The 23,507-nt window shown below is 41.6% G+C and overlaps 2 protein-coding genes and 1 long non-coding RNA gene across 6 annotated transcripts; 1 reads left to right on the top strand and 2 right to left on the bottom strand.

Annotated features, from left to right (window-relative positions):
- Nucleotides 1–261: 261 nt before the first annotated feature.
- LOC131218587 (uncharacterized) lies at nt 262–1,170 on the bottom strand. The gene is made up of 2 exons (XR_009157779.1): nt 1,033–1,170; nt 262–941 (listed from the first exon to the last, which is right to left on the bottom strand). It is a non-coding gene; the product is annotated as an uncharacterized LOC131218587 (long non-coding RNA).
- On the top strand, nt 550–8,516 carry LOC131218585 (wall-associated receptor kinase-like 14). Of its 3 annotated transcripts, none has more exons than XM_058213204.1 (3): nt 550–1,267; nt 4,632–4,706; nt 7,100–8,516. In XM_058213204.1, the coding sequence occupies exons 1-3, from the start codon at nt 550–552 to the stop codon at nt 8,377–8,379; spliced, it is 2,073 nt and encodes a 690-aa protein (XP_058069187.1). In that variant the 3' UTR covers nt 8,380–8,516. The 3 variants fall into 3 exon arrangements, with proteins under 3 accessions (XP_058069187.1, XP_058069186.1, XP_058069189.1); XM_058213203.1 differs by having other exon boundaries at nt 7,079–8,516; XM_058213206.1 differs by lacking the exon at nt 4,632–4,706.
- Nucleotides 8,517–9,034: 518 nt separating this feature from the next.
- LOC131218586 (uncharacterized) lies at nt 9,035–19,958 on the bottom strand. Of its 2 annotated transcripts, none has more exons than XM_058213208.1 (2): nt 19,853–19,958; nt 9,035–9,421 (listed from the first exon to the last, which is right to left on the bottom strand). In XM_058213208.1, the coding sequence occupies exons 1-2, from the start codon at nt 19,923–19,925 to the stop codon at nt 9,168–9,170; spliced, it is 327 nt and encodes a 108-aa protein (XP_058069191.1). In that variant the 5' UTR covers nt 19,926–19,958; the 3' UTR covers nt 9,035–9,167. The 2 variants fall into 2 exon arrangements, with proteins under 2 accessions (XP_058069191.1, XP_058069190.1); XM_058213207.1 differs by lacking the exon at nt 19,853–19,958 and adding an exon at nt 10,456–10,791.
- Between the last annotated feature and the right edge of the window lie 3,549 nt (nt 19,959–23,507).

Raw genomic sequence — 23,507 nt, 5'->3', positions numbered from 1 at the left:
ATAGCGTACTGAGTTAGTACGCAATCCGCGTCCGTAAGAGCTACTTGAAAAACCTTGCATTGATTCGGTTATTTCACCCAGAAAGAGGGGTATTTTCGTCTGTTTACCTCGTCTACTATCCCTTTGCAGAAAGTCAAGGGTATTTCCGTCACTCAGCAATAAAAATTCGAAGACTCGAATGTATTTACGCTTGGAGGTGGAAAGGCAGAGAGAGAGAGAGAAGCGTAAAAAGATAGAGGCTTTCCTGAAATTCCAGAACCCTTTTTCCCTATCTCCTCAAAGCCAAACCCTAAATTCCAAAACGAAGTACAAGGAACGGAAAAACCAGCAATCGCAGTCGTGACGAAATCTACGATTCTACTAAATCTCACAGAAATTTCAAATCATTTTGAAGAATTGCAGGGGAGATCCTTTTCACGCCGTCAATCAATCGCAGCCCTCGATTTTCAGCCGTCCGATCTTTCCCGATCGATCACTCAAATCATCTGAGAAATCGAACCTTTTTTCTGCTTACCGAGTCGAAAAATCCCGTCTTTTCTACTCCGGAAGATGACTTTCCCTCCACTTCGACTCTGCCTCTTCGCAATTCTCGTTTTGCCCATCGTCGCCGCTCAACGACCCAGCGCCTGCAATCGCTCGTGCGGTGGTGTCCCGCCTGTCCCGTACCCGTTCGGATTCTCTGACGGCTGCCAAATCCGTTTGACTTGCACCCACGGGGAAATCCATGTCGGCGATTTCCGTGTCCGAAACGTTACGCCGGAAGCTCTCCTGCTCGATCTGCCAGCGAAATGCGGCCGTCCGATCACAACCGTCAGAGATCTCTTCGGTCAGAACTACGCGCCGACGTGGCGGAACGGGCTGCTGCTGCAAAACTGCAGCTCGGTTGTCTCGGGTTGCGCAATACCTATAGCTCTGCTGGATCGTAGGTTAGATTATCTAAACTGCAGTTCCAGGAACGAAAGCGTCAGCTGCTATTCGAAGGACGCCAGAGATTTCATGGAATTCGATATTTCGGAAAGCGGATGTCAGTACCTGTTCTCGTCCGTCGCGGTGGACATTCGCAACGATACGGCGGTGTCGCTAGATTTCCAAACGGTGGAGTTGGGGTGGTGGATGGATGGGGAATGTGGTGGGTCGAACGAATGCTCGAAGAACGCCAGCTGTCAGAATCTTACTACGCCGACGGACAAAGGGAAAGGATTCCGGTGCCGGTGCGACGAGGGCTTTGAAGGGGATGGGTTTGTGGGCGGCGACGGTTGTCATAGAGGTGAGTTTTCCGTGCCCCTTTTTTACCTGAAGAATCGATAAGTTAACGCGCGAGTAGGATTAGTATCATACTCGCGGACATCCTGGCCGTTGGTTTGGACGGTCGGTACCATTTATGTGCTCTACGCTGGCATTTAAGAGCGTTACTGATATCGTGGGTCCCAATTATCAGCTGACCGGCGTGAGAGCGGGGGCCAGCTTTTGAATGGTCCGGATGCCGCAAGGGGGTTCGTAGTGGTTTATATGATACTCCGGATTCTTATAACGCTTGATACACATACATCTAGAAACAGTACACGTGACACATATTAACTCAAATCAGTAAATTGTCGAACAGAATCCAAAAATCAGATTAGCTGAATAATCCTGGCCTTAGATTTGTTTACACTTGTTTATTGAAATAAGACAATTGGATTTTTAAAATAATATTCAACCGTTAAATAAATGTCTATCAATCTGATAGTTAGATAATCAAATAAAACGTAATTTTTGGTTCATAACAATACATCTGAACTGTTTCTCTTAAGTTGATCGATTAAGTTTGATTAGAACCTGCGTATTATCCATCACACTCTGCCGGGGCATTATATATATATATATAATACGTGGCGCGCATCTATCCGCAGGACCCGTGGTTCAAAAGTCTAGACCATTGGTTTTTTGAGTCATGGTGTAGCATGTCTCAAAAATCTCCGCGATATTAGGACCGTTTTTAGTTGAATATGAACGCCTGTTATATTTCTATTCTTAGCCGTTGATCCGTAGGGCACTAATTGAATGGTTACGATTGCCCAATTGAGGAAAGCTTAGGTCTCACACGCGTGTTTCATTGTTTCGCGTACTCCCACGTTTGGTTATTTACGGATCTTAACGCGTGTGGAATGAATAAGCCGCTTGTTCATTGGATAGCCCTTCTGTTGGGACCCACTCGGTCTTTGGGCTGTCATTGGTGGACACGTGGGACCTACTAGACATGTCGTGTACGCCGCAGTCATAGGAGAAATGGGTAATGATTATTTCACTGGTGAATACCTCTATCGTTACCCATGTTGATTGGACTTTTACTTTTTTCAATGCAAAAAGGAAGGAGGCTCCTAACATACGGGGGCCATCATGATGAATGCGGATTATCCACACCGTACACCATCATGCCAAATGAATTTAGGGCATGCGCAATAAAAATTGAGGCAGATTCAAAGTTCAAGTGGACCACACCACAGTAAAAATGATGGAGCACTTACCATTGAAAACTTCCTGGACCACTATTTACTTTGGCGTGGGTCACTTGAATGTTAAATTTTTCTCTTTTTTCAGCTCACGCCGCAAGATGTTACGGTAAAATGGATGGATAAACCGAATATCTCATGTATATGACGGTGGAGCCTACAAATTTATGTCCGTCATTTTGAACCGTTTTTCCGAGCAGGAATACCTTCTTATTTTCAAAGAGGTGAAATTGTAACAACGGGCTATTTACAGGCTATTTACCCTTACCCTGAATTACGGTTGGCTAGCTTCTATATATATATATATATATATATCCTCTTAGCAAGGAAGTAGCCAACCTAACAAGTTGACCGGCTTGAGTTTGTGCCAGACCTCTTCAATGTAAGGCCCTCCTCACGTACCGCTCAGATACCGCACGCTGGCGAGGCTGGCATTCGTACGGTGCAAAGGTTCCTGTGGCGACTGGCCAGCTTGTACACATATATCAAAAAATATCCGGAAATGACCAAGTTGCGCCTACGCGTGGTGATGGCATCTTGGCAGCATTAGCAAATATGAGATGTCTCTTGGGTCAAACGTAATCATCAAGGAAGGTTACGGTCAAATCACGCATAAAGAAGGCGATTTATGTGATGTCGACCTAACACATCATGTGCACTAGATGATATGGTGGACCCAGTACACGTGTCAGGTTGATGCATCAATCCGGTCCACCCATCCAGTGACCCCTAGCATGGATGGCTTATATTTCAAAAATAAAAACTATCAGACAATCCTATCCATCAATTCTCTTCCATTTACGCCACTGAATGTTTGACCGTTAACTACCTGCTTTCTCTTCGGGGACTGGAACGCCCAACCTCTCTAGGGTCATCATGTTGCATATGTGAAATCCACTCCGTCCATCTTGTGACAAACGTTATGATTGCTGTGCTTATGAAAGATCGTATTGATAGAAAATTCAGGTGGGACGCACGAATGGGAACAATGTAAAATTGTCCTAAAACCTCTAAGTTCGCACGTTGTGGCCCGTATGGATTTTTAATCAGACTGATTTTTGTACATTTAGCCCCATGACCTAGCATCATGGACCATACCTGATAGATGGACTGGATTTAACACATACAACATGGTGGTCCCCAAAGAGGTTGGTGTTGCAGCGGGAAGCGGATTAGCAGGTGCACCGTACACCACCGACCTGTCTGTTGTGTGTACGTGTCAGCTCCTTGACCCCTGGAACGCATGAACGGTTGGAAGGAGGTCAAAGCTACGTGGGCCCCACAATGATATATTTATTATATCCACACCGTCCATCCATTTGGCGAGATCATTTTATTCCATGATCCCAAAAATGAGACGTATCCAAATCTCAAGTGGACCACACCACAGATAACAGTGGAAACAATGATTCCCACCATTGAAATATTCTTAAGGCCCACTATAATGTTTATTTTCCATCCAATCTATCCATAAGGTCACACAGACCTGGATGAAGAGTAAAAACAAATATCAGATTGATCGAAAACTGACTCCAAAGAAGGTTTCCATGGTAGAAGTTCAATCTCCCACTGCTCTGTACATTGTGGTCCACTTGAGCCTTGGATAAGTCTTATTTTTGGGCTCAAGCCTTACCACGAGCTCTTCAAATTGATGGACGGTTTTGATATTACACATGACTCATGACATCAACACACCAGCCAGGTCAGTGGTGTGTGGTACACCCACTAATCCGCTTCCGTGTTGCAGAGGATTCCAAGTCTTTCTGGCTTTGATCCTATCAACTCCCACGCATCATTTCATGTGAACTCACCCAACGACCGTTCTTTTCAAATTATGAAAGTCAATCAAACAAAAAAAAAAAAAATAATAAATCCAGAATTCTCACCCCAATTTCCCAAATGCATCTGTGGTATTATGGTAATTTCCCGGTTACGGTCCATTACGTTCAGGACTCTTCTTGTATTGTTTTTTATTAATATTATTTTATTATTTTTAAAAATGTGTTCACATTCGGTCAAATGTATCTTAATGCAGCCATTTTTGACATCGTACAAGAATGATTTCTGTCTTTTACTGACCCTTGATTTTTTTTTTTTTTTAATTTTTTTTTTTTTTTAAAATTTGATTTTGGATTACAGTCTCTGTCAGATGCAGTCCGTCAAGGTACATGTCCGGGCACTGTGGGAAGAATCGGGTTGGAGTTCTCGTTGGAGGTAAACTCAGTTTTTGCCCTATGAAGGAAAACACATATCAGATCTAGATCAATTTACTTTGGACGAATCATAGCCATAGGTTTCTGATGTATTATGGACTGTTTGGTGTTCCCGTTCTCACTGTCCCTTCAGGGGTTTTGGTGATCCAAGTGGTTGATCCGATGGGCCCCAAGTATTTTCCAGATTGGAAGATCCTGACCCGTCGATCAGGAAGGGAAATGGTACTATGAGGTCGAGCTGTGTGTGGCCCACCATGATGTATGTCAAACATCAACACCATCAGTTAGATGCACCATTCCAAGGTGGCCCACTTGCTTAAAAATCAAGTCAATCCATGACTCGGGTGGGCCACACCACATACAACAGTTGAGAGGAGTTATCCTCCCATTAAAATCTACATAATTAGTTATTGGGCCCACTGAGAGGTGGTTCATAAATCCAGCCCATCCATTGTGTGTGTCCCACTAGGATGAGGGGTCATACTAAGTTTCAGCTGCATCCAAAATTCAGGTGGGAAGTTCCCATGAAGTTGACCTTATAGTGCCATTTCACACACACACACACACACACACACACACACACACACACACACACATATATATATATATATATATATATATATATATATATATCAGCTGTCCTGAAAGGGCCAAAGATTTGGATGCCTTGGATCTTGCAATTTTGAATACATTTGGTTCATCCTCCATTCATTAGGTGACCCATCTGATAAAAAATCTGGATTACCGAAACATGGCCCTGCCTATGAGGACTGGTGCATCAGGAAGCTGTAACCGTCATACCAAAACCTTTCAGCATTTAACAATGAAAATTTGTTGCGGCCGCCCTTGATGGGCTGCTCTGATTCTCTGTAGAAGGGATAGCGAATGGTGGGCCCCACATGCTCATAACTTGATGTGATGAGAGGGTGAAATCAGGTGGACTTTTGAGGCCAGTGGTGACTTTGTGAAGCTTATCATCATCTCATTAAGATTAGTGTTGCCAGTCTTTCTAGTATGTGATTTTCATAAGGTGTTGGGCCCACCTTGCTAATGGCATGGTCTAGTAGTTGCAAAGAGCCCTGATAAGGCTACTTCTTCTGGATTCTAGTCCTAGTTGCTACATCTGCTCTTGTAGCACATTTACATGGGATCCGGTGCTGTCATCAGATAAGAGTCATGAAGCAGGTGCCTCTAGCCTAAAATTAGTCTAGCCAAATCAGTTGGGTCACAGTTATATGAAAGAAAGGATTCTGATAGAAGTGATCTGAGTGGGATTGGAAACAGGAGTGGGATTGGAAACAGGCTCATGTGATGGGGAGAAAGTAATACCCAACAAGGTGGTATCCCTGACATGGTGCTATTTCATTGGCTTGCGGATGCCTATCCAAGAAGGGTTGACCTGCGAAAGTTGGTGGGCCCCCTCTGACAGCTTCTGCAAGCCAATTAAATGGCGCCACGTCAGGGATAACACCTTGTTCGGCTTTAACACCCAATCAACTTCCCCATGTGAAGAGCATCTCATTTCTCCACTCAAATTTCTTGGTTCTTCTAGGACTTTGATCAGACTCAGTGACTGAGACTAGACACAGCACCTATCTAGTGGTCCCTGACAAACTTGCAAGTTCTTCCACCTTGTGTGGCCTCTAATTTTTCAAGAGGTAATGACTCGGCTGCTGTGGGTCCCACCCACATAATGTTTGCCGCATTGTGTAATTTGATAATGGTTAGAAAGGAATGGAATGCATTTGATATTTCTATGGTGCGAAATATGCAATAGTCCCAAGCTATAATGCTAAAGGATGTACATGAAATCAATTGGCCTGTTTGGGTGCCACTTAAAAATAACTTCGTCACATTTTATTTAAACTAATTGTAACTATGTATCAGGGTGTGTTTGGTTTGTGCTGAATATCATAATATTTCATGATTAATCAGGCTAATGTTGTGAAAAATATCATGAAATTTGATCTTTGGCGCAACCAAACGCACCCTTATAATCAGCGATTTATATAAGGGCGTGCTTGATCACCACCAAATTCCATGAAATATCATTTGAAAATTTGCACCAAATTAGACTGATTAATCGCAAAATGTTGTGAAATTTCATGATATTCAGTACAACAAATGCACCCTAAACTATGGTCTCTAATACATAATAATGGATGTACTAAAATGAGACGAAATCTTTCTTTTTTTTTAAGTGGCAACCAAACGTGCCCTTTGTCGAATGATTGTCAACTAAATATGCCTGAGCACACTCCTTCCTGCATTTTCAGTTTAATTTATTAGAAAATTCAATACATGATGCTCTTATTATGATCAGTGAAGACGGTCCATGTTCTTATTTTCAGAGCCATGATTTCTATTTCTCAGTTGGAACCTTTCTCTTCTCAGGCATTCTAACAGGGGGTACTATAATGGCTGGCCTGGCTGTGCTATGCTGCTACATCAGACGACGTTCCTTGTCCATGAGAAGCCAGAATAGCACAAGACGTCTACTGTCTGAAGCTGCAGGATCCTGCACTGTCCCTTTCTACCCCTACAGAGAGATCGAGAGGGCCACGAATGGCTTTTCTGAGAAACAAAGGCTAGGAACTGGGGCCTATGGGACGGTATATGCAGGAAAACTTCACAACGATGAATTGGTTGCTGTCAAAAAGATCAGGCATCGAGACACCGATGGGATTAATCAAGTCATGAATGAGATCAAACTCCTTTCAACAGTCAGCCACCCAAACCTCGTCCGCCTTCTTGGTTGTTGTATAGAGAGAGGTGAACAGATCCTGGTGTATGAGTTCATGCCCAATGGAACTCTATCTGAGCACCTGCAGAGAGAGCGGGGCCCTGGCCTACCTTGGACAGTCCGCCTTACCATTGCAACAGAAACTGCTAAGGCCATTGCCCATATGCACACAGCCATGAACCCTCCGATATATCATCGGGACATCAAGTCAAGCAACATCCTCTTGGACTTCAATTTCAACTCGAAGGTAGCAGATTTCGGTCTTTCAAGGCTTGGCATGACCGAATCATCGCATATTTCGACAGCCCCACAAGGGACTCCGGGGTATCTGGACCCTCAATACCATCAGAACTTCCATCTCTCCGACAAGAGCGACGTTTACAGCTTTGGAGTGGTGCTGGTTGAGATCATAACTGCATTAAAGGTGGTAGACTTTTCTCGGGTGCACACCGAAGTGAATTTGGCTGCACTTGCCATTGATAAAATTGGCAAAGGGTGTATAGATGAAATCATAGACCCCTTTCTAGAGCCACACCGAGATGCATGGACCCTCTCGTCCATCCACAAAGTGGCTGAGGTGGCTTTCCGATGCCTTGCATTCCACAGGGACATGAGGCCTTCTATGATGGAAGTGGCAGCTGAGCTGGACTACATCAGGCTCAGTGGGTGGGCCCAAGGGGAGGAGAATGTTTGTGATGCTTCATCGGTTTCGTCATTCTCATCGCCATCACACAACAGTATTAATTCACGGACGATGTCAAAGAAGACAGCATCCATGGGGAGTAAGAGGTTGGTGGTCCCACAGAGGAGCGAATGCGTCCTGTCGATGGAGCTGGCAACAGGGTGCTCCCCTGTTTCCGTGCAAGATCCATGGTTTAGTGAACAGAGCTCTCCTTCATCAAACAGCCTGTTGGGTAATGTGGTTCAGTGATTATCTAAAACACTAACCTGCTGTTATTTGGACTGGTTTTCTTCTATGTTGTAATTCTCTTGTGAATATAGGGAATTTCCCTGGTTTTGGGTCCCTCACATCTTCTGAAATATACATTCCATCGTATAACGACTGTATCAATCTGTATCAATCGGAATTCTAAAACTCATGACTCAACTTGAAACTCGACTGAGTCAACTTGTAAAGTTGAATTTAATAGTGACTCATCAAGTAGACTCATTAACTTGATCGACTCGACACGCTCTTACTCAGGACAAGTCACTCAACTTGTCAGACCTCGAGTTATAAAGTTAACTAATTTGAATATTTCCTACCATAGCAATCAACTATCAAGTCGACTCAGTCCAAATGTTCATCAAGTCGAGTTGAGTTTTCAAGTTTTTAAACTATGGTGTCAATACGCCGTGTTTTGTAAACGAATGAACTGTATTTTGAGTATGTTTTCCGTCATTACCTAATTGCCATCATCCATATCATTATAGTGGCGACATTCCTGAATTACTTCCGTTTCATTAGGATCAATATTCCTTGGAGGTGGGGTCAATTTGGTCCCGCTGTGGAAGGAAACAAGTAAATCAGATGGCCCCACGGTTTTTGTTATGGTAGCCCGTTCGGGGCTGGTTCAATCAAAGAGTTTCTTAACCTGGGTTCTAAATTTCTAGGATTGATTTATATCGCCACCCACATACACATGATCATGCATACAATCTGTAAGTAGACACATGAATATCTGATGCTTGCATCTACACATGGACATGACAATAAATCTAAGGCAGGCTGGAAGTTCTGTTCTTAGCTTGGCGAGATTCGAGGAGGCATTTTATAGTGCAGATGAATTTAGATGAATAGCATTCGCCTTTGAAGATGCAGCACCAGCAATCTCCAAAGTGGATCTCATTTGGGGTCTTTGGAACATTGTTGCAAATGACTGACTTGATGCATGGGGTAGGATACTTGATCTCTCTGATAGGAGTTGGTTTCTGCTCTGGAATCTTGTCTTCCTTGCTTTCGGTAATGCTGCCTGTACCAAAAATCAAATAAAAATGTATGCACCATGTTTGGATGTACAGGTGAAATGAATAGTGAAGCTCATTTCAATTGAAATGCAATGAGAAAAGCTAATGAAAGTTTCCTAGCGTTCGGAACAAGGAAAGTAGCCCCAAGTCGCAGGTGCGTTCCTTTCAAGCCCATCTAGAAAGTAATGTAATTGCTATTTGGAGCCTGGCGTTCAATGCGAATGCTAAGACCCTGTTTGATTGCCAATGCTAAGGGCCTGTTTGGAGCCCTTCAAGTGGGTTGATGTAGCTCTCATCTCAATTGCATTTTTGGCAAAAAAGCAAAAACAACACCGAGGGGTGTGTTTCGACGAATTATTGAATTGAATCGTCATTACTAGTCCAACAAAAATGGATAAATAGAAATCCATACTATGGATAAATAGAAATTCATACTTATTGTTCTTAAGGGCTTAAACTCCAAATTGCAATAACGTTGGGGGTCGTTTGTTTCCCTGGAATCTTAGAAGGAGTGGTGAATTTGTGTTTAGGAAACCTGTTCCGATTTGCCTATGGCTTGTGGGTACCGGGAATGCTATTATACGGAATGCAGTTTGTGTTTGGATACTAGGAATGGAGAGGGAATGATAAGAGCAGCTTTTTATCACTCACAAAAATATAACCATCAGATAGGAATTCACAAAAACTTTCATCCCATCTTCAAGATGAGAACTGTAAAAGAACCAAATTTAGGGAATCGGATTCCCATGGAAATTCAATTTTCCATTCTTTTCCAAGACCCAAACACAAATTCAGCACCTTGCCAATGGAATCCATTTTCTATGGGCTGGATTCCCATGAACCAAACGGCCCCTAGTTTGAAGTGGAAATGAAGAAAACCTATGAGGTTATTTCCTTATCGTGAATGCTAGGAAACACCACTACTTCCTTCTTAACCCCTCTTTTGAAACTAGGCGTTTGCAATTCAATTCAATTGTGCATCCAAACGCAGCCCCCGCATGAACAAAGAAGAAACTGAGGATTGAGATGATGAACTCACATGTGAACTGAGCAAATAGAGACACCAAGAAAAAAATGAGGAGAGCCAAACGCATGGTGTGGAGCTTAGCCATAGGATTCAAATGCATGCAATACTCCATCTTATGAGAGATGAGAGCTTTTATAACTTTTAAGGCATCTAGAAATAGATTATTACAGGTTGGCTTTTCAGTCTCATTAATTATTAGAACAGACAATTATGTTTTAAAAACATAAATGAAATTATAACTTCCGATGTGGTCCATATCAGGACAGTGTATTGAGGTTTTCTTGAATGCATGACAATGTATTGCAATAAGATATGTTGGGACTCTAGCAGTAGAATTTGGGGTTTTTTTTTTTTTTTTTTACGACGAACTCAATGGCCAGTTTGCACGGATTTCTTTTGATGGGAAAGCCCCAAAAAAACTCTTAATTTGAATATTTCAGCTCATTGATCATGCAAAAGTTACGATAAGCATTCATACTCAAAGAACAAAGAGCTAAATTACCGAAGAATTGAAATAATCCAATTGAGAGCTTTTATTTATTGTTTTTCCACCATATAAAGTGAAACTTGTCATTTTAACGGTTTGGATCATTGGAAGATAACCCAGATTCAAAGGTTCAAGTTATGAACTATCATATTGCAGTAGGTCGGGATGTATTCAAGCAAACCTTTTTTATCGCAATATTAATCAAGAATGAAGGGCATTTTCGTAAATAGTTATGACTTTAGATGTTAGGTTTAGCTAGTGCTAAGTGACTTTTATTTCATGATTAGTATTTTATTGTTTATAACAACTTCTAGGCCCACCTTCAGCGCACTCTAGTTGCTCATGGACACATGGAAAGTCCATTTGCTTTGATCTCCACTGTCAGTTGATCAATTGGGCAGGAACATGCACCACACCTCATTTTGGCGGAAACCTGAGTTTGGATTCATGTTTGAATTTAATCTATGTAAATCTCCATCCATAGTCTAAATTTAGGTGATTCGACTCAAGACCCAACAGAGTTGAGTTAGCGAGATTTCAAGCCGAATCATTATAATTGATGCATAAGCAATCTTACATTCTGCAAATTTGTCCAGCAGAGATGTTTTTTTTTTTTTTTTTTTTTCCTTTTCTTTTCAATTTTGAAGTCAAATCATAATTAAAAGACTTAGTGACTTGGACTGGCCCATTCAATGGTAAGTTGAGTTATGACGCAGGGATGAACATGATGAGGATAACTACTCCGAATCCACGGAGCTTCTTTGGACTCCTCACAGAGACTTCTCGAATCTACGAGGAAAGAAAGCAGAAAATAGAAATAAATTCTAAGAAATTCGAAATTGATTAATCGATGAATAAAAACGAGTTCACAACCCTTTAAATAGGGATACCAAGCAATGGGAAAGAAATTAGAATCAAACTACAACTCGAACTCCTAGAATTCGCGACTTACTATAAATAGTAAACTTACTATTTATAGACGGTCGTGATGTCTACTAGTGCGCAAGGTTTTCGGCCAAAAATAGTAAGTGTCCTATTATGCTTCACCAAACCGTTCTCCTAATTATTCTAAGCTCTTTTCACGTTGGCTGCAACTCTTAAAGCCCGACGGATGAAGAGTTATAATCAAACTAAAACTTACTATTTATAGTAAAAACGAAATTAAAACAGGGAAACGACCGTTGATCCAGGGGTTTTTCACAATTCCGGGCTACGCAACCCGGCATAGCGGGGTTGGTTGGCTTCAGTAGCTCGTTCTACCCCAAAATCATATATTTTACATCAGATAACTCATTTCGGATTGCAAGATATGCCCGATTTAAGGTTCGATGGTCTGTATCACTTTTGTCGTCGACCGGGCCTTTTCTGATCCATCTTGGCCATGTAACTGTTCGCGGCCCGCTCTACATCAGTCTCCTCTACTTCAAAAGAACTCGTCATCGAGTTCTCGTCATGCTCTGGTTCATGATACTCGGTCAGGTCCGCGACATTGAAAGTCCGTGAGATTGTCATGTCATCTGGAAGATCAACAACATAAGCGTTGTCATTGATCTTTCGGATGATTGGTACCGGTCCAATCTTCTTATTTTTCAACTTGTTGTACGTCCCGGTCGGAAATCTCTCTTTACGCGATGGACCATAACGCGGTCGCCCACCTCGAACACTTTTTGTCGCCGATGCTTGTCCGCTTGTTCCTTGTACTTCTCGTTCGAGGCATGTAGCTTGGTCTGCACTTCTGCATGGATGCCCATGATCTTGTCTGCCATATGTTCTGCTGCAATACTCGTGCCTGGGTGCTTGGGTAGAGGGACCAAGTCAAGTGTATGGTGAGGCACTCGTCCGTAGATAATGTGGAATGGTGATTTTCCCGTCGAGCGTTTACCATATTGTTGAATGCAAACTCTGCTTGAGACAAGGCCAAATCCCACTGCTTCGGTTTTTCTCCTGAAATACAGCGAAGAAGGTTTCCCAACGTGCGATTCACAACTTCGGTCTGCCAATCAGTCTGTGGATGGTAAGCACTACTGAATTGAAGTTGTGTATCGAATCGATTCCATAAAGTCCGCCAAAAGTGACTAATGAACTTCGTGTCACGATCGGAAGTAATGGTCTTGGGGACCCCGTGTAGCCATACGACCTCCCTGAAAAATAGATTCGCCACGTGTGTTGCATCGAGAGTCTTCTTGCATGGGATAAAGTGCGCTATCTTGGAGAAACGATCTACCACCACGAACACCGAATCCATGCCGCGTTGTGTTCGTGGGAGACCAAGCATGAAGTCCATTGATAAATCCTCCCAAGGACCGTTAGGCACAGGTAACGGGGTGTAGAGACCCGTATTCTGAGATTGCCCATTGGAGGTCTAACAAACATGGCAACGTTGTACGACTTTTTCCACATCGCGTACTAATTGCAGCTAGTAATACCTCTCTTCCATAAGAGCTCGCATCTTATCTCGCCCCAGGTGTCCACTGAGGCCACCTCCATGTAACTCCTGAATAATCTGCTCCCTCAGAGAACTTTGGGGGATGCGCAATTGATTCCCTTTGAAGAGAAAATCGTCCTTTATATGAAGGTCACTGGGGTGACCTTTTTGGCACTTCATCTAAGAATCTTTGAACTCCTCATCCTCCGCATACAGCTCCTTGAGACAGTCGAAGCCAACCACCTCGTTGCTCATCATAACAAGTAGTGATGTACGACGGCTAAGTGCATCGGCCACCTTGTTCTGCTGCCCTGACTTGTGCTTCAAAACGAACGTGAATTCCTGTAAAAATGCAACTCATCTAGCATGCACACGATTCACGTTAGTTTGACTATTAATAAACTTTAATGCTTGATGGTCAGTGTACAAAACAAACTCTCTTTGAATCAGATAATGCCGCTAATGTCGTAGCGCTTGAATAACTGCGTACAACTCAAGCTCATAAGTCGACCACTTCTTTCGAGCTTCGCTGAGCTTCTCGCCATAGAAGGCTACCGGCCTGCCTTCCTGTGATAATACTTCTCCAATTCCGACGTATGAAGCGTCACACTCAACCTCAAACAATTTGTCGAAATTAGGAAGCACCAAAACTGATGTTGTAGACAAACGATGCTTGATCTCATGAAAGCTCTTGTCAACTTTATCGATCCACTAGAACGGTCCTTTTCTCATGCAATCTATTATAGGCGCGACTATGATGCTAAAATCTCGCACAAATCGACGATAGAAAGTCAACCCATGAAAACTCCTTACCTCATGAATGTTTGTCGGGATCGGCCATTCCCTAATAGCTCGCACTTTTTCATCGTCTACACGAATGCCTGTGGACGTTACAACAAATCCTAGAAATAATAGGCTGTCAGTTAAAAACTACACTTCTTCAAGTTGAGGTACAACTTGTTAATTTGTAGGACCTTCAGCACCTGCCTGAGATGTTTCCTATGTTTCGCCTCATCCTGGCTATATATCAATATGTTATCAAAATATACTACCACAAATCGGCCAGTGAACAGTTTTAGAACTTGATTCATCAAACGCATAAAAGTACTTGGTGCGTTCGATAGGCCGAAGGGCATGACTAACCACTCATACAACCCTTCTTTGGTCTTGAATGCCGTTTTTCACTCATCACCAGGTCGAATATGAATCTGATGGTACCCGCTCCTTAGATCTAGTTTAGAGAACACCTTGGCCCCTTCTAACATATCGAGCATGTCGTCCAACCGTGGTATTAGGAACCGATATTTGATGGTAATTTTATTGATTGCCCGGTTGTCGACACACATGCACCACCTTCCATCTTTTTTTGGCGTTAATAATGCTGGTACGACACGTGGGCTCATGTTCTCTCTCAAGAGACCCTTACGGATCAATTCCTCTACTTGCCCCTGAAGTATCTCACTCTCCTTCGGACTCATTCGATAATGAGGGCGGTTGGGTAGGCTAGCCTGAGGGACGAGGTCTATGTGATGTTGGATGTCCCTCATGGGGGGCAATCCATCAGGTAGATCCTCAGGCTAGACTTTTTTGAATTCGTTTAGCAACAGTCTTAAACTTGGAGGGATGTTTGAGGGTTCCTTTTCCTCGCCCTTCACCACTACAGCGTATGCCTCGCCGGTTTCCTTGGATTCCTCTATAAAATTTCGAATGGTCAAGAGGAAACTCTCCTCCACTTTAGAGGCTTCAGGGTGGTTCTCTGGTGCCATAGGGGTAAAGATTATTTTTCGACTATCCTTGACGAATACGTAAACATTATCTCGTCCCCGATGGGTCGCATCACGGTCCAACTGCCAGGGTCGACCGAGTAACATATGACAAGCTTCCATATCGACCACATCACAAAGTATTTAATCCTTATAATTTTTGTCAATTGAAAACGAGATAGTGCATTGTTCAGTTACCTTGGTCTCATTCACCTTTTTTATCCAGCCAATTGAGTAAGGGGAAGAATGTTTCATCGTTGGTAACCGCAACTTGTCCACCATTACTCTCGAGACGATGTTCTCGCTACTACCACTGTCTATAATCATATCACAGACCTTTCCGTTGACGGTGCATCAAGTACGAAATATATTGTATTGTTGTGGATGTAATTCCTTTTGTGGGGCATACAGCAATCGCCTCACAACTAGAAATTCGCCACGATCCTCGCCCGTCATTTCATCATCACCTGCTATTTTTTCAGTGGTTTGTTCATGTTCATCAAAGCGATGGTCTTCTTCTGCGGCCTCATCTTCAGTGCTCCCTTCGTTTATAGTCTAGTGTGCTGCGGGACGTTGAGGATAAGTGTTTGATAAGTGGCCTGGTTGGCCACAGCGGTAACAATTGCTCCTTGGCCGAGCATAAGGATTTGGAATCCTACTTAGACCCGCTATTGTGGGTGCTGCACGTTGAGGTCTGGATGAGCCGCTCCCCATATCACGGTTTGCGGTTGTAGGAAGTTGAGGTACTGGGTCTTTTCCTCGTGGAAGCACTGGATCTTGCGTAGGACCCGTCATGGGGGGTCGAGTTGAAGAATATGGACGAGCAGGAGCTCTTGCAAGTTGTGTTTCTACCCTACCCGTCAATTGATCTGCTTCATCCACAGTCCCGACTGGGTACATCTGAACTCGGTCCTGAATTGTCGGTTGCAACCCACTTATAAATCGTGCCACCTTCTGTGACTCAAATTCTGATAGATCGTTTCGTGTAGCCAGCCGTTGGAATTCTTCAGTGTAATCTGTGACTGTTCGATTTTCTTATCTGCAATTTTGATATTGCTGGAATAATATCTGCTCATAATCACTGGGGAGAAATCGAGATCGAAGAAGACGTCTCATCTGTGGCCATGATAAGATGGGCGCCTTGTTCTGGCGGGCTCGTGAGAGTTGTAATTGTTCCCACCATGCAGAAGTACTAGATTTTAATTTAAACACTACCAATTTTACCCTTTTATGATCTGACACGTCCATGTAATCAAAATATCTCTCTACTTCGGCTAGCCAATCGAGAAAATCTTCTATATGTAATAAACTGTTAAAACTAGGAAGTTCAGCCTTACCTCGATAGTCTCTTTCAGCACGATCTAGATGATCACCTCTATGGATTGGTCGTTGGGCAAAATCCTCATTAAGGTCCTCATCGCTAGAACTTGAATTATCTAGTGTAACCCTACGGTTTGCCACTGGTAGTGCTCTACGAAAATCGGAATTACGTCGTACAGCAACCATGGGTGGTGGAGCCACCATGGGTGGGGGAGCAACTAAAGGTGGTGGAGCACCGCCTAGGGCTCGGGGCGGGAGTGGCGGATCAGCAAGACAGTCGAGAGTTGCCTGCAGCCCTTGCATGGTCAACTGACTCTCCCGATGGAAAGCTTTCATTCTTTCCAAAAGATAACGAATCTCTGGATCACCATCCACAGGATTTTGATTCATACCTTCATTGTTTGCCATCGGCCTGAGGAAAATTTTCGCTTTGATACCAATTGACACAGGGATGAACGTGATGAGGATAACTACTCCGAATCCACGGAACTTCTCTGGACTCCTCTTAGAGACTTCTCGAATCCACGAGGAAAGAAAGCAGAAAATAGAAATAAATTCTAAGAAATTCGAAATTGATTAATCGATGAATAAAAACGAGTTCATAACCCTTTAAATAGGGGTACCAAGCAATGAGAAAGAAATTAGAATCAAACTACAACTCAAACTCCTAGAATTCGCGACTTACTATAAATAGTAAACTTACTATTTATAGACGGTCGTGATGTCTACTAGTGCACAAGGTTTTCGGCCAAAAATAGTAAGTGTCCTATTAGGCTTCACCAAACCGTTCTCCTAATTATTCTAAGCTCTTTTCACGTTGGGCGCAACTCCTAAAGCTCGACGGATGAAGAGTTATAATCAAACTAAAACTTACTATTTATAATAAAAACGAAATTAAAACAGGAAAACGACTGTCGATCCAGGGGTTTTTCGCAATTCCGGGCTGCATAACCCGGCATAGCAGGGTTGGTTGGCTTCAGTAGCTCGTTCTACCCCAAAATCATATATTTTACGTCAGATAACTCATTCCGGATTGCAAGATACGCCTGATTTAAGGTTCGATGCTCTGGATCACTTCTGTCGTCGACCGGGCCTTTTCTGATCCATCTTGGCCATGTAACTATCCACGACCCGCTCTACATCAAGTTAGGACTCACCCAAGTCAAGGTTAAATTGGCTTGAACATGGTGTGTGTAAAGGTCGTTATGGCGCCGTAAGGGTAGCAACAATTAGGCATTAAGGGGTTATAAAGGTCATAATGGCTGTTATAGAAATTAAAAAAAAAATTGACCCATAAAGGCCATTATAGCCTAACAACCCATCACGCCTCTATAAAGGCCACAACAGCTCTATAATGGTGTCCATTACAAGGTTCATACCGGGTGTAGAGTTTTTTCTTTTTTTCTTTTTTTAAATCCAATAAGAAAAGAGATCACATGGCAATTACGAGGATCGTAACAACCATTACAACCCATATTGTGAAGATAATGCTGGTGGCCGTTAGGCTACTGTTACTATTACAAATACTTGGAGCCTAACCTTAATTCTTCAGTCACAAAATCTACATTGTGGGACCCCTATTATGGATAGATTATAATGGTATGCATATGAGGTTCGCATAGCCATTGAAAGCTAATCCTCACCCTTTTATCTTATCAATAAAGTGATATGACTTGTGAGATAGTTACTCAGCCATTTCTAATTTAATAATAATTTCAAACATCTAATGAGTGCCCTTTTACATAATTCCAAAATTGAATACTTGACTCGGTCCAATATCCAGCCAGGTTGAGCTGACTCAGAAATTCGATCGAGTCTTTGTTGGACTCAACTAGATCTTTAATGAATAATCTAATGGATATTTAGAAGGAGGATGTAAGGTTAAAATTTATGAGTGAAAATGGGTTAAACAAGCAAACAAATAGCGGTCAAGCTATACCTGGTTGCGACTAATGGATTTGGCTGAGTTCGAAGGAGAGTTTCTTGGTGACTCACCACCAAATTAATCAGTTTGAGTCATGCTCTTGGCTTGAAATCTAGTTAAAGTGAGTTGATCACTCAGCTAAGATTCATAGTCGAGTTAGGACTCACCCTAGTCAAGGTTATATTGGCTTGAACATGGTGTGTGTAAAGGTCATTATGGCGCAGTAAGGGTGGCAACAATTAGGCATTAAGGAGTTATAAAGGTCATAATGGCTGTTATAGAAATAAAAAAAATTGACCCATAAAGGCCATTATAGCCTAACAACCCATTACGCCTCTATAAAGGCCGCAACAGCTCTATAATGGTCCATTACAAGGTTCATACAGGGTGTTGGTTGTTTTTTTTTTTTTTTTTTTTTTTTTTTTTTAAATCCAATAAGAAAAGAGATCACACCGGCAATTACGAGGATCGTAACAACCATTACAACCCATATTGTGAAGATAATGCTGGTGGCCGTTAGGCTACCGTTACTATTACGAATACTTGGAGCCTAACCTTAATTCTTCTGTCACAATATCTACATTGTGGGACCCCTCTAATGGATGGATTATAATGGTATGCATATGAGGTTCGCATAGCCATTGAAAGCTAATCCTCACCCTTTTATCTTATCAATAAAGTGATATGACTTGTGAGATAGTTACTCAGCCATTTCTAATTTAATAATAATTTCAAACATCTAATGAGTGCCCTTTTACATAATTCCAAAATTGAATGCTCGACTCGGTCCAATATCCAGCCAGGTTGAGCTGACTCAGAAATTCGATTGAGTCTTTGTTCGACTCAACTAGATCTTTAATGAATAATCTAATGGATATTTAGAAAGATGATGCAAGGTTAAAGTTTATGAGTGAAAATGGGTTAAACAAGCAAACAAATAGCGGTCAAGCTATACCGGGTTGCAGCTAATGGGTTTGGCTGAGTTCGAAGGAGAGTTTCTTAGTGGCTCGCCACCAAATTAATCAGTTTGAGTCATGCTCTCGGCTCAAAATCTAGTTAAAGTGAGTTGACTCAGCTAAGATTTATATCTAATCACCTAATTCTAGAATCACATGATCTTTTAGACTAAGATCAAGCCAAGGTTTGTCCAAGCCCAACCCACAAAGTAAAACCTAGGCCAACACAAGCCAAAACAAATAGACCCAAGCTCAGACTAGACCCATGATGGCCAATAAATATTACCACCTAAACTTTAGGCTATCTACTTTGGTGCAAGATCTGAGCTATTTGTTAAGCAGGCTTGAAAATACATAATATATTTGTGTAATATTTCTGACAAATAAGTTCTTATACATCATGAGGCCGGCCTAATTAATGAACATGCTTAAATTTTAGGCCCGGGTCAAGCCCCAAAGGTAGACATGACAACCTGACCTGAGCTAAAAATAAAATAAAATAAAGTAAGAGAAAATGGAGAACAGCCAACTTACATTCATTGAGATCAAAGAGCAATGCTGCGGCCAGAGAGAAAAGAGCTAAACGTGTGATGGAGAACTTAGCCATGGGAGAGATGAGAGGGGTTTTTTGTAACTTTTTTTTTTTTTGTCAAGTAACAAGTATGCACAAACAGAATCTTGGGACATTGAGTTCACTTGATTTGCCCCCCAAACGAGTGTAAGATTGCCATAAACGTGCAGGCACACGTGCCAATATGGTACACGAGTGAGAGATCTGAGCTTTCCATTTGGTTGGGCTGGCACAATGATTATTAAAATTGGGGCTGTTTCACTTCTCAGGTGGCCCATATTGTATGGAATAAACTGATGGTAAAATCATTGTTTCGTAGTCGTCTACTTATTTTGTATGGTGTGGCCCACCTAAGGAGTGAACTGCTCTGCGTTTTAGTGAAGAAGATCTAAATAGCGTACCCCATCTTATGTAAAGATCTGATTAGGTACACGTATGATAAATGACACGTGGATTGAAAGGACTTCCATACGTGTGGGCTTATGAAAACTTATTTACGGTTTGGTTTTCACTGTTCGGAGCGTGACATTGCTTGCGGCTTTTATTGGGATTTGGGAAGTTCATGCCGATTGTGCTTTACGGTCAACAAGAACCGATCCGGTGAGTCCGTGACCGTGGGGCCCACCTTGATGCATGTGTTGTCTATCCACGCCGTCCATCCGTTTTTTTCCAGCTCATTTTAGGGCATGAAGCAAAAATGAAGTCCAAATCTCAGGTGGACAAAGAAACAGTGGGGATTGAACGCCCACCATTAAAATTTCCTAGGGCCTACCATAATGTTTATTTTCCATCCAACCTGTTGATAAGGTCAAACATACCTGGATGGAGGGAAAACACAAATATAGGCTTGATCGAAAACTTTTGTTGCCCACAAGAAGTTTTAATGATAGGCATTGAATCACCGCTGTTTTCCTTGGTGTGGTCCAACTGATATTTCGATCTCTTTGGGTTTTTTAGGGTCATTCCTAAACATAGCTGATAAAACAGATGGTCGGCGTGGATATACAGAACATACATCAAGGTTAGTCGCACGGTCACAACTGTACTAAAGTTGGTGTTTCACCGACCTCACTGAATCAGCGCCGAACCGGTAACGGAGTCCTCCATCCAAAAATTTACACGTGGCAGCATTTGATGGTATCAGCAGGGGGAACGGATTGGCTACTCCCCTGGTGGTCTGTGCTCTGTGGGCCCTACCATGATGTATGTGTTTCATCCATTACGTTCATCCATTTTTACGGATCATTATGAGGCTTTATTTAAGAAATTAGAGGTATATAAATCTCAGATGGATCACACCACAGGAAAACAATAGTGATTGGACATCCACCATTAAAATCCTCCTAAGGCCCACCGTACTGTTTATTTGACATCCAATCTGTTGATTAGGTCATACAGGCCTGGATGAAGGGAAAAAACAAATATCAGCTCGATTCAAAACTTTTATGGCCCCCTGAAGGTTTTTAATGGTCGGCACTCATTCAACACTGTTTCCTGTAATGTGGTCCACTTGAGATTGGGATAGAGCTCATTCTCGTAAAATAAAATGATCTGGAAAAATAGATGGATGGCATGGATGAAACACATGCATCATGGTGAGTCTCACATAGCACCGACCACCAGCCATTGGCAGGTGATCGGTCTGTCCGCTATATGGCTGCTGTAGGTACGTGTCTTGCTAACTGACGCTCCTCGAACTCCGAGTTGTACGAACGGTTCAAAGGAGATGAAAGTTACATAGGACCCGCAGGGATGTATTCATTACATCTACACCGTTTATCTATATTTAGAGATCATTTTGGAGCATCACTCAAGAAATGAATCATTATCAAATATCACCCGGACCACACCACAAATATCAGCGGAGATAATGATTTTCACTGTCAAACAATTTGTAAGGCCCACCATAACGTTTATTTTCCATCCAATCTGTTCATAAGGTCACAAATACCTGAATGAAAAAGAAAAAATAAATTTCATATTAATCCAAAACTCCTGTGGCTCAAAAAGGGTTTCAATGGTAGACGTTCAATCCCTCAATGTTTTTTCAGAGTGGTCCACTTGATGGTTATATCTATCTTATTTTTCGTCTCAAGCCTAAAGACAAGTTCACCAAGTGTATGGACAATTTGGATATAACTCATACCTCATGATTAAACTCATAGAACTTGCTGACATCAATACAATAACTATATAGCTAGTATGAGGTACACCAGCCAATCCACATCCAACAACATGTTGGTCCAACATTAAAGGTTCCTATCTGGCCATATAAGTAGATGTTAAAAGTCAAATTGATGGCATCCCAAAGCGTTCTAACAAAGAAAGTTTCGGTAACTGTGTGCCGTCAAGAATTGAATATGCAGCTCAATTCAAACCCAACGATGATAACCCAAGCGCTTAGCATGTAGATATGTTGTATATGATTGATATTGAATGAAATCGATCACCTATACAGCCACTCACTCAATATACAAATAAGATCAGTCAATATTCATCAGGTAAGGTTTGTCATTTGACGATGGATTATACTTTTGACTTTCGTACTAAATAACTTTTTAATTTAGATAAAAGAAAAAAATAAAAATAAATGAAAAAAGAAATCCTAGATAGAAAACTGAATCTAATGTATGAGTATAGATCCAAACTACAACTAAGTTATCAATTACTTGATTAATGTTACATATTACACTGAAATGTAAATAGCATGCAAAAAGTAAAAAATTATACTTGAAAATGTAATTGATTACTAAAAAGGTAAAGTAATTATACTAAATGAAATGTAAATGATGGGTGAGAAATTGACTTTTTATAAGTTTTTAATCATTGTAATCTTGTTTTAACAATGAAAATTGTTTTGATCGAACTCAATAATAACCTAATGATCCACTTCTAATTAGTAAATAATATTGGAAGAATTTATTCATGAGTATATGCATGGATAAAGTGAATCAACATACTCATCTCATAATAAGTTATATAGTAGTGCATAGGGTGGCAGAGTATTATACTGAAAGTCCTTATAAACCCTAACCTCTTTCCTATCATATTAGGTGCGTAAATATGTGTGTGTGTGTGTGAGAGAGAGAGAGAGAGAGAGAGAGAGAGAGAGAGAGTGTGTGTGTGTGTGTGTGTGAAGATGAAGTATAGAATGAGATTTCCAACCTCCTTCCAAAGGAAATTCTTATGGATGGTTGTAGAATTCCTTTGTACCTACTAGAAATTATTTGTACTATTTAAATGTCTCCAACATTAAGATAGATTGCGAAAATACCTCCACGCCAAAGAATTATCATTGACATTGAAACATCATAGACCATTGAATTTCATGTATGATCTAGCATTTTAAAGTTTAATTTTGAATTTAAAAAATTCTATATGAAACTCTCAAGATCTTGGAATTTTGATTTTTATTTATTTATTTATTTTATTTAATTCAGAAAAAAATCACATTCAACTTTACAAATCTAATGAATTTCCCACGCACATTGTAATATTTATTTGTCATCAGACTTGTTGAATAGGGCACGAAGATCTACACAAAGGAATAACACACAGCTCGACCCAAAACTTTTTGTGACCAAAAAACAGTTTATGATGATAGGCATTAAATCACCA

Source organism: Magnolia sinica, chromosome 11 (assembly GCF_029962835.1).
Source record: "Magnolia sinica isolate HGM2019 chromosome 11, MsV1, whole genome shotgun sequence".
In the NCBI taxonomy this organism is placed as follows: Eukaryota; Viridiplantae; Streptophyta; class Magnoliopsida; order Magnoliales; family Magnoliaceae; genus Magnolia; species Magnolia sinica.
Note: the sequence above shows the minus strand (reverse complement) of the source record. Positions and strands in the feature narration are given on the sequence as shown.

What these genes read in the sequence shown, in the direction of transcription:
- LOC131218585 (XM_058213203.1), top strand. Translation starts at nt 550, where the DNA reads ATGACTTTCCCTCCACTTCGACTCTGCCTCTTCGCAATTCTCGTTTTG. An exon ending in CGGCGACGGTTGTCATAGAG is followed by an intron (nt 1,268 to 4,631) that starts GTGAGTTTTCCG and finishes TTTGGATTACAG; the next exon opens with TCTCTGTCAGATGCAGTCCG. An exon ending in GGTTGGAGTTCTCGTTGGAG is followed by an intron (nt 4,707 to 7,078) that starts GTAAACTCAGTT and finishes TCTATTTCTCAG; the next exon opens with TTGGAACCTTTCTCTTCTCA.
- LOC131218586 (XM_058213207.1), bottom strand. Translation starts at nt 10,555, where the DNA reads ATGGAGTATTGCATGCATTTGAATCCTATGGCTAAGCTCCACACCATG. An exon ending in TCTATTTGCTCAGTTCACAT is followed by an intron (nt 9,422 to 10,455) that starts GTGAGTTCATCA and finishes TTTTTGGTACAG; the next exon opens with GCAGCATTACCGAAAGCAAG.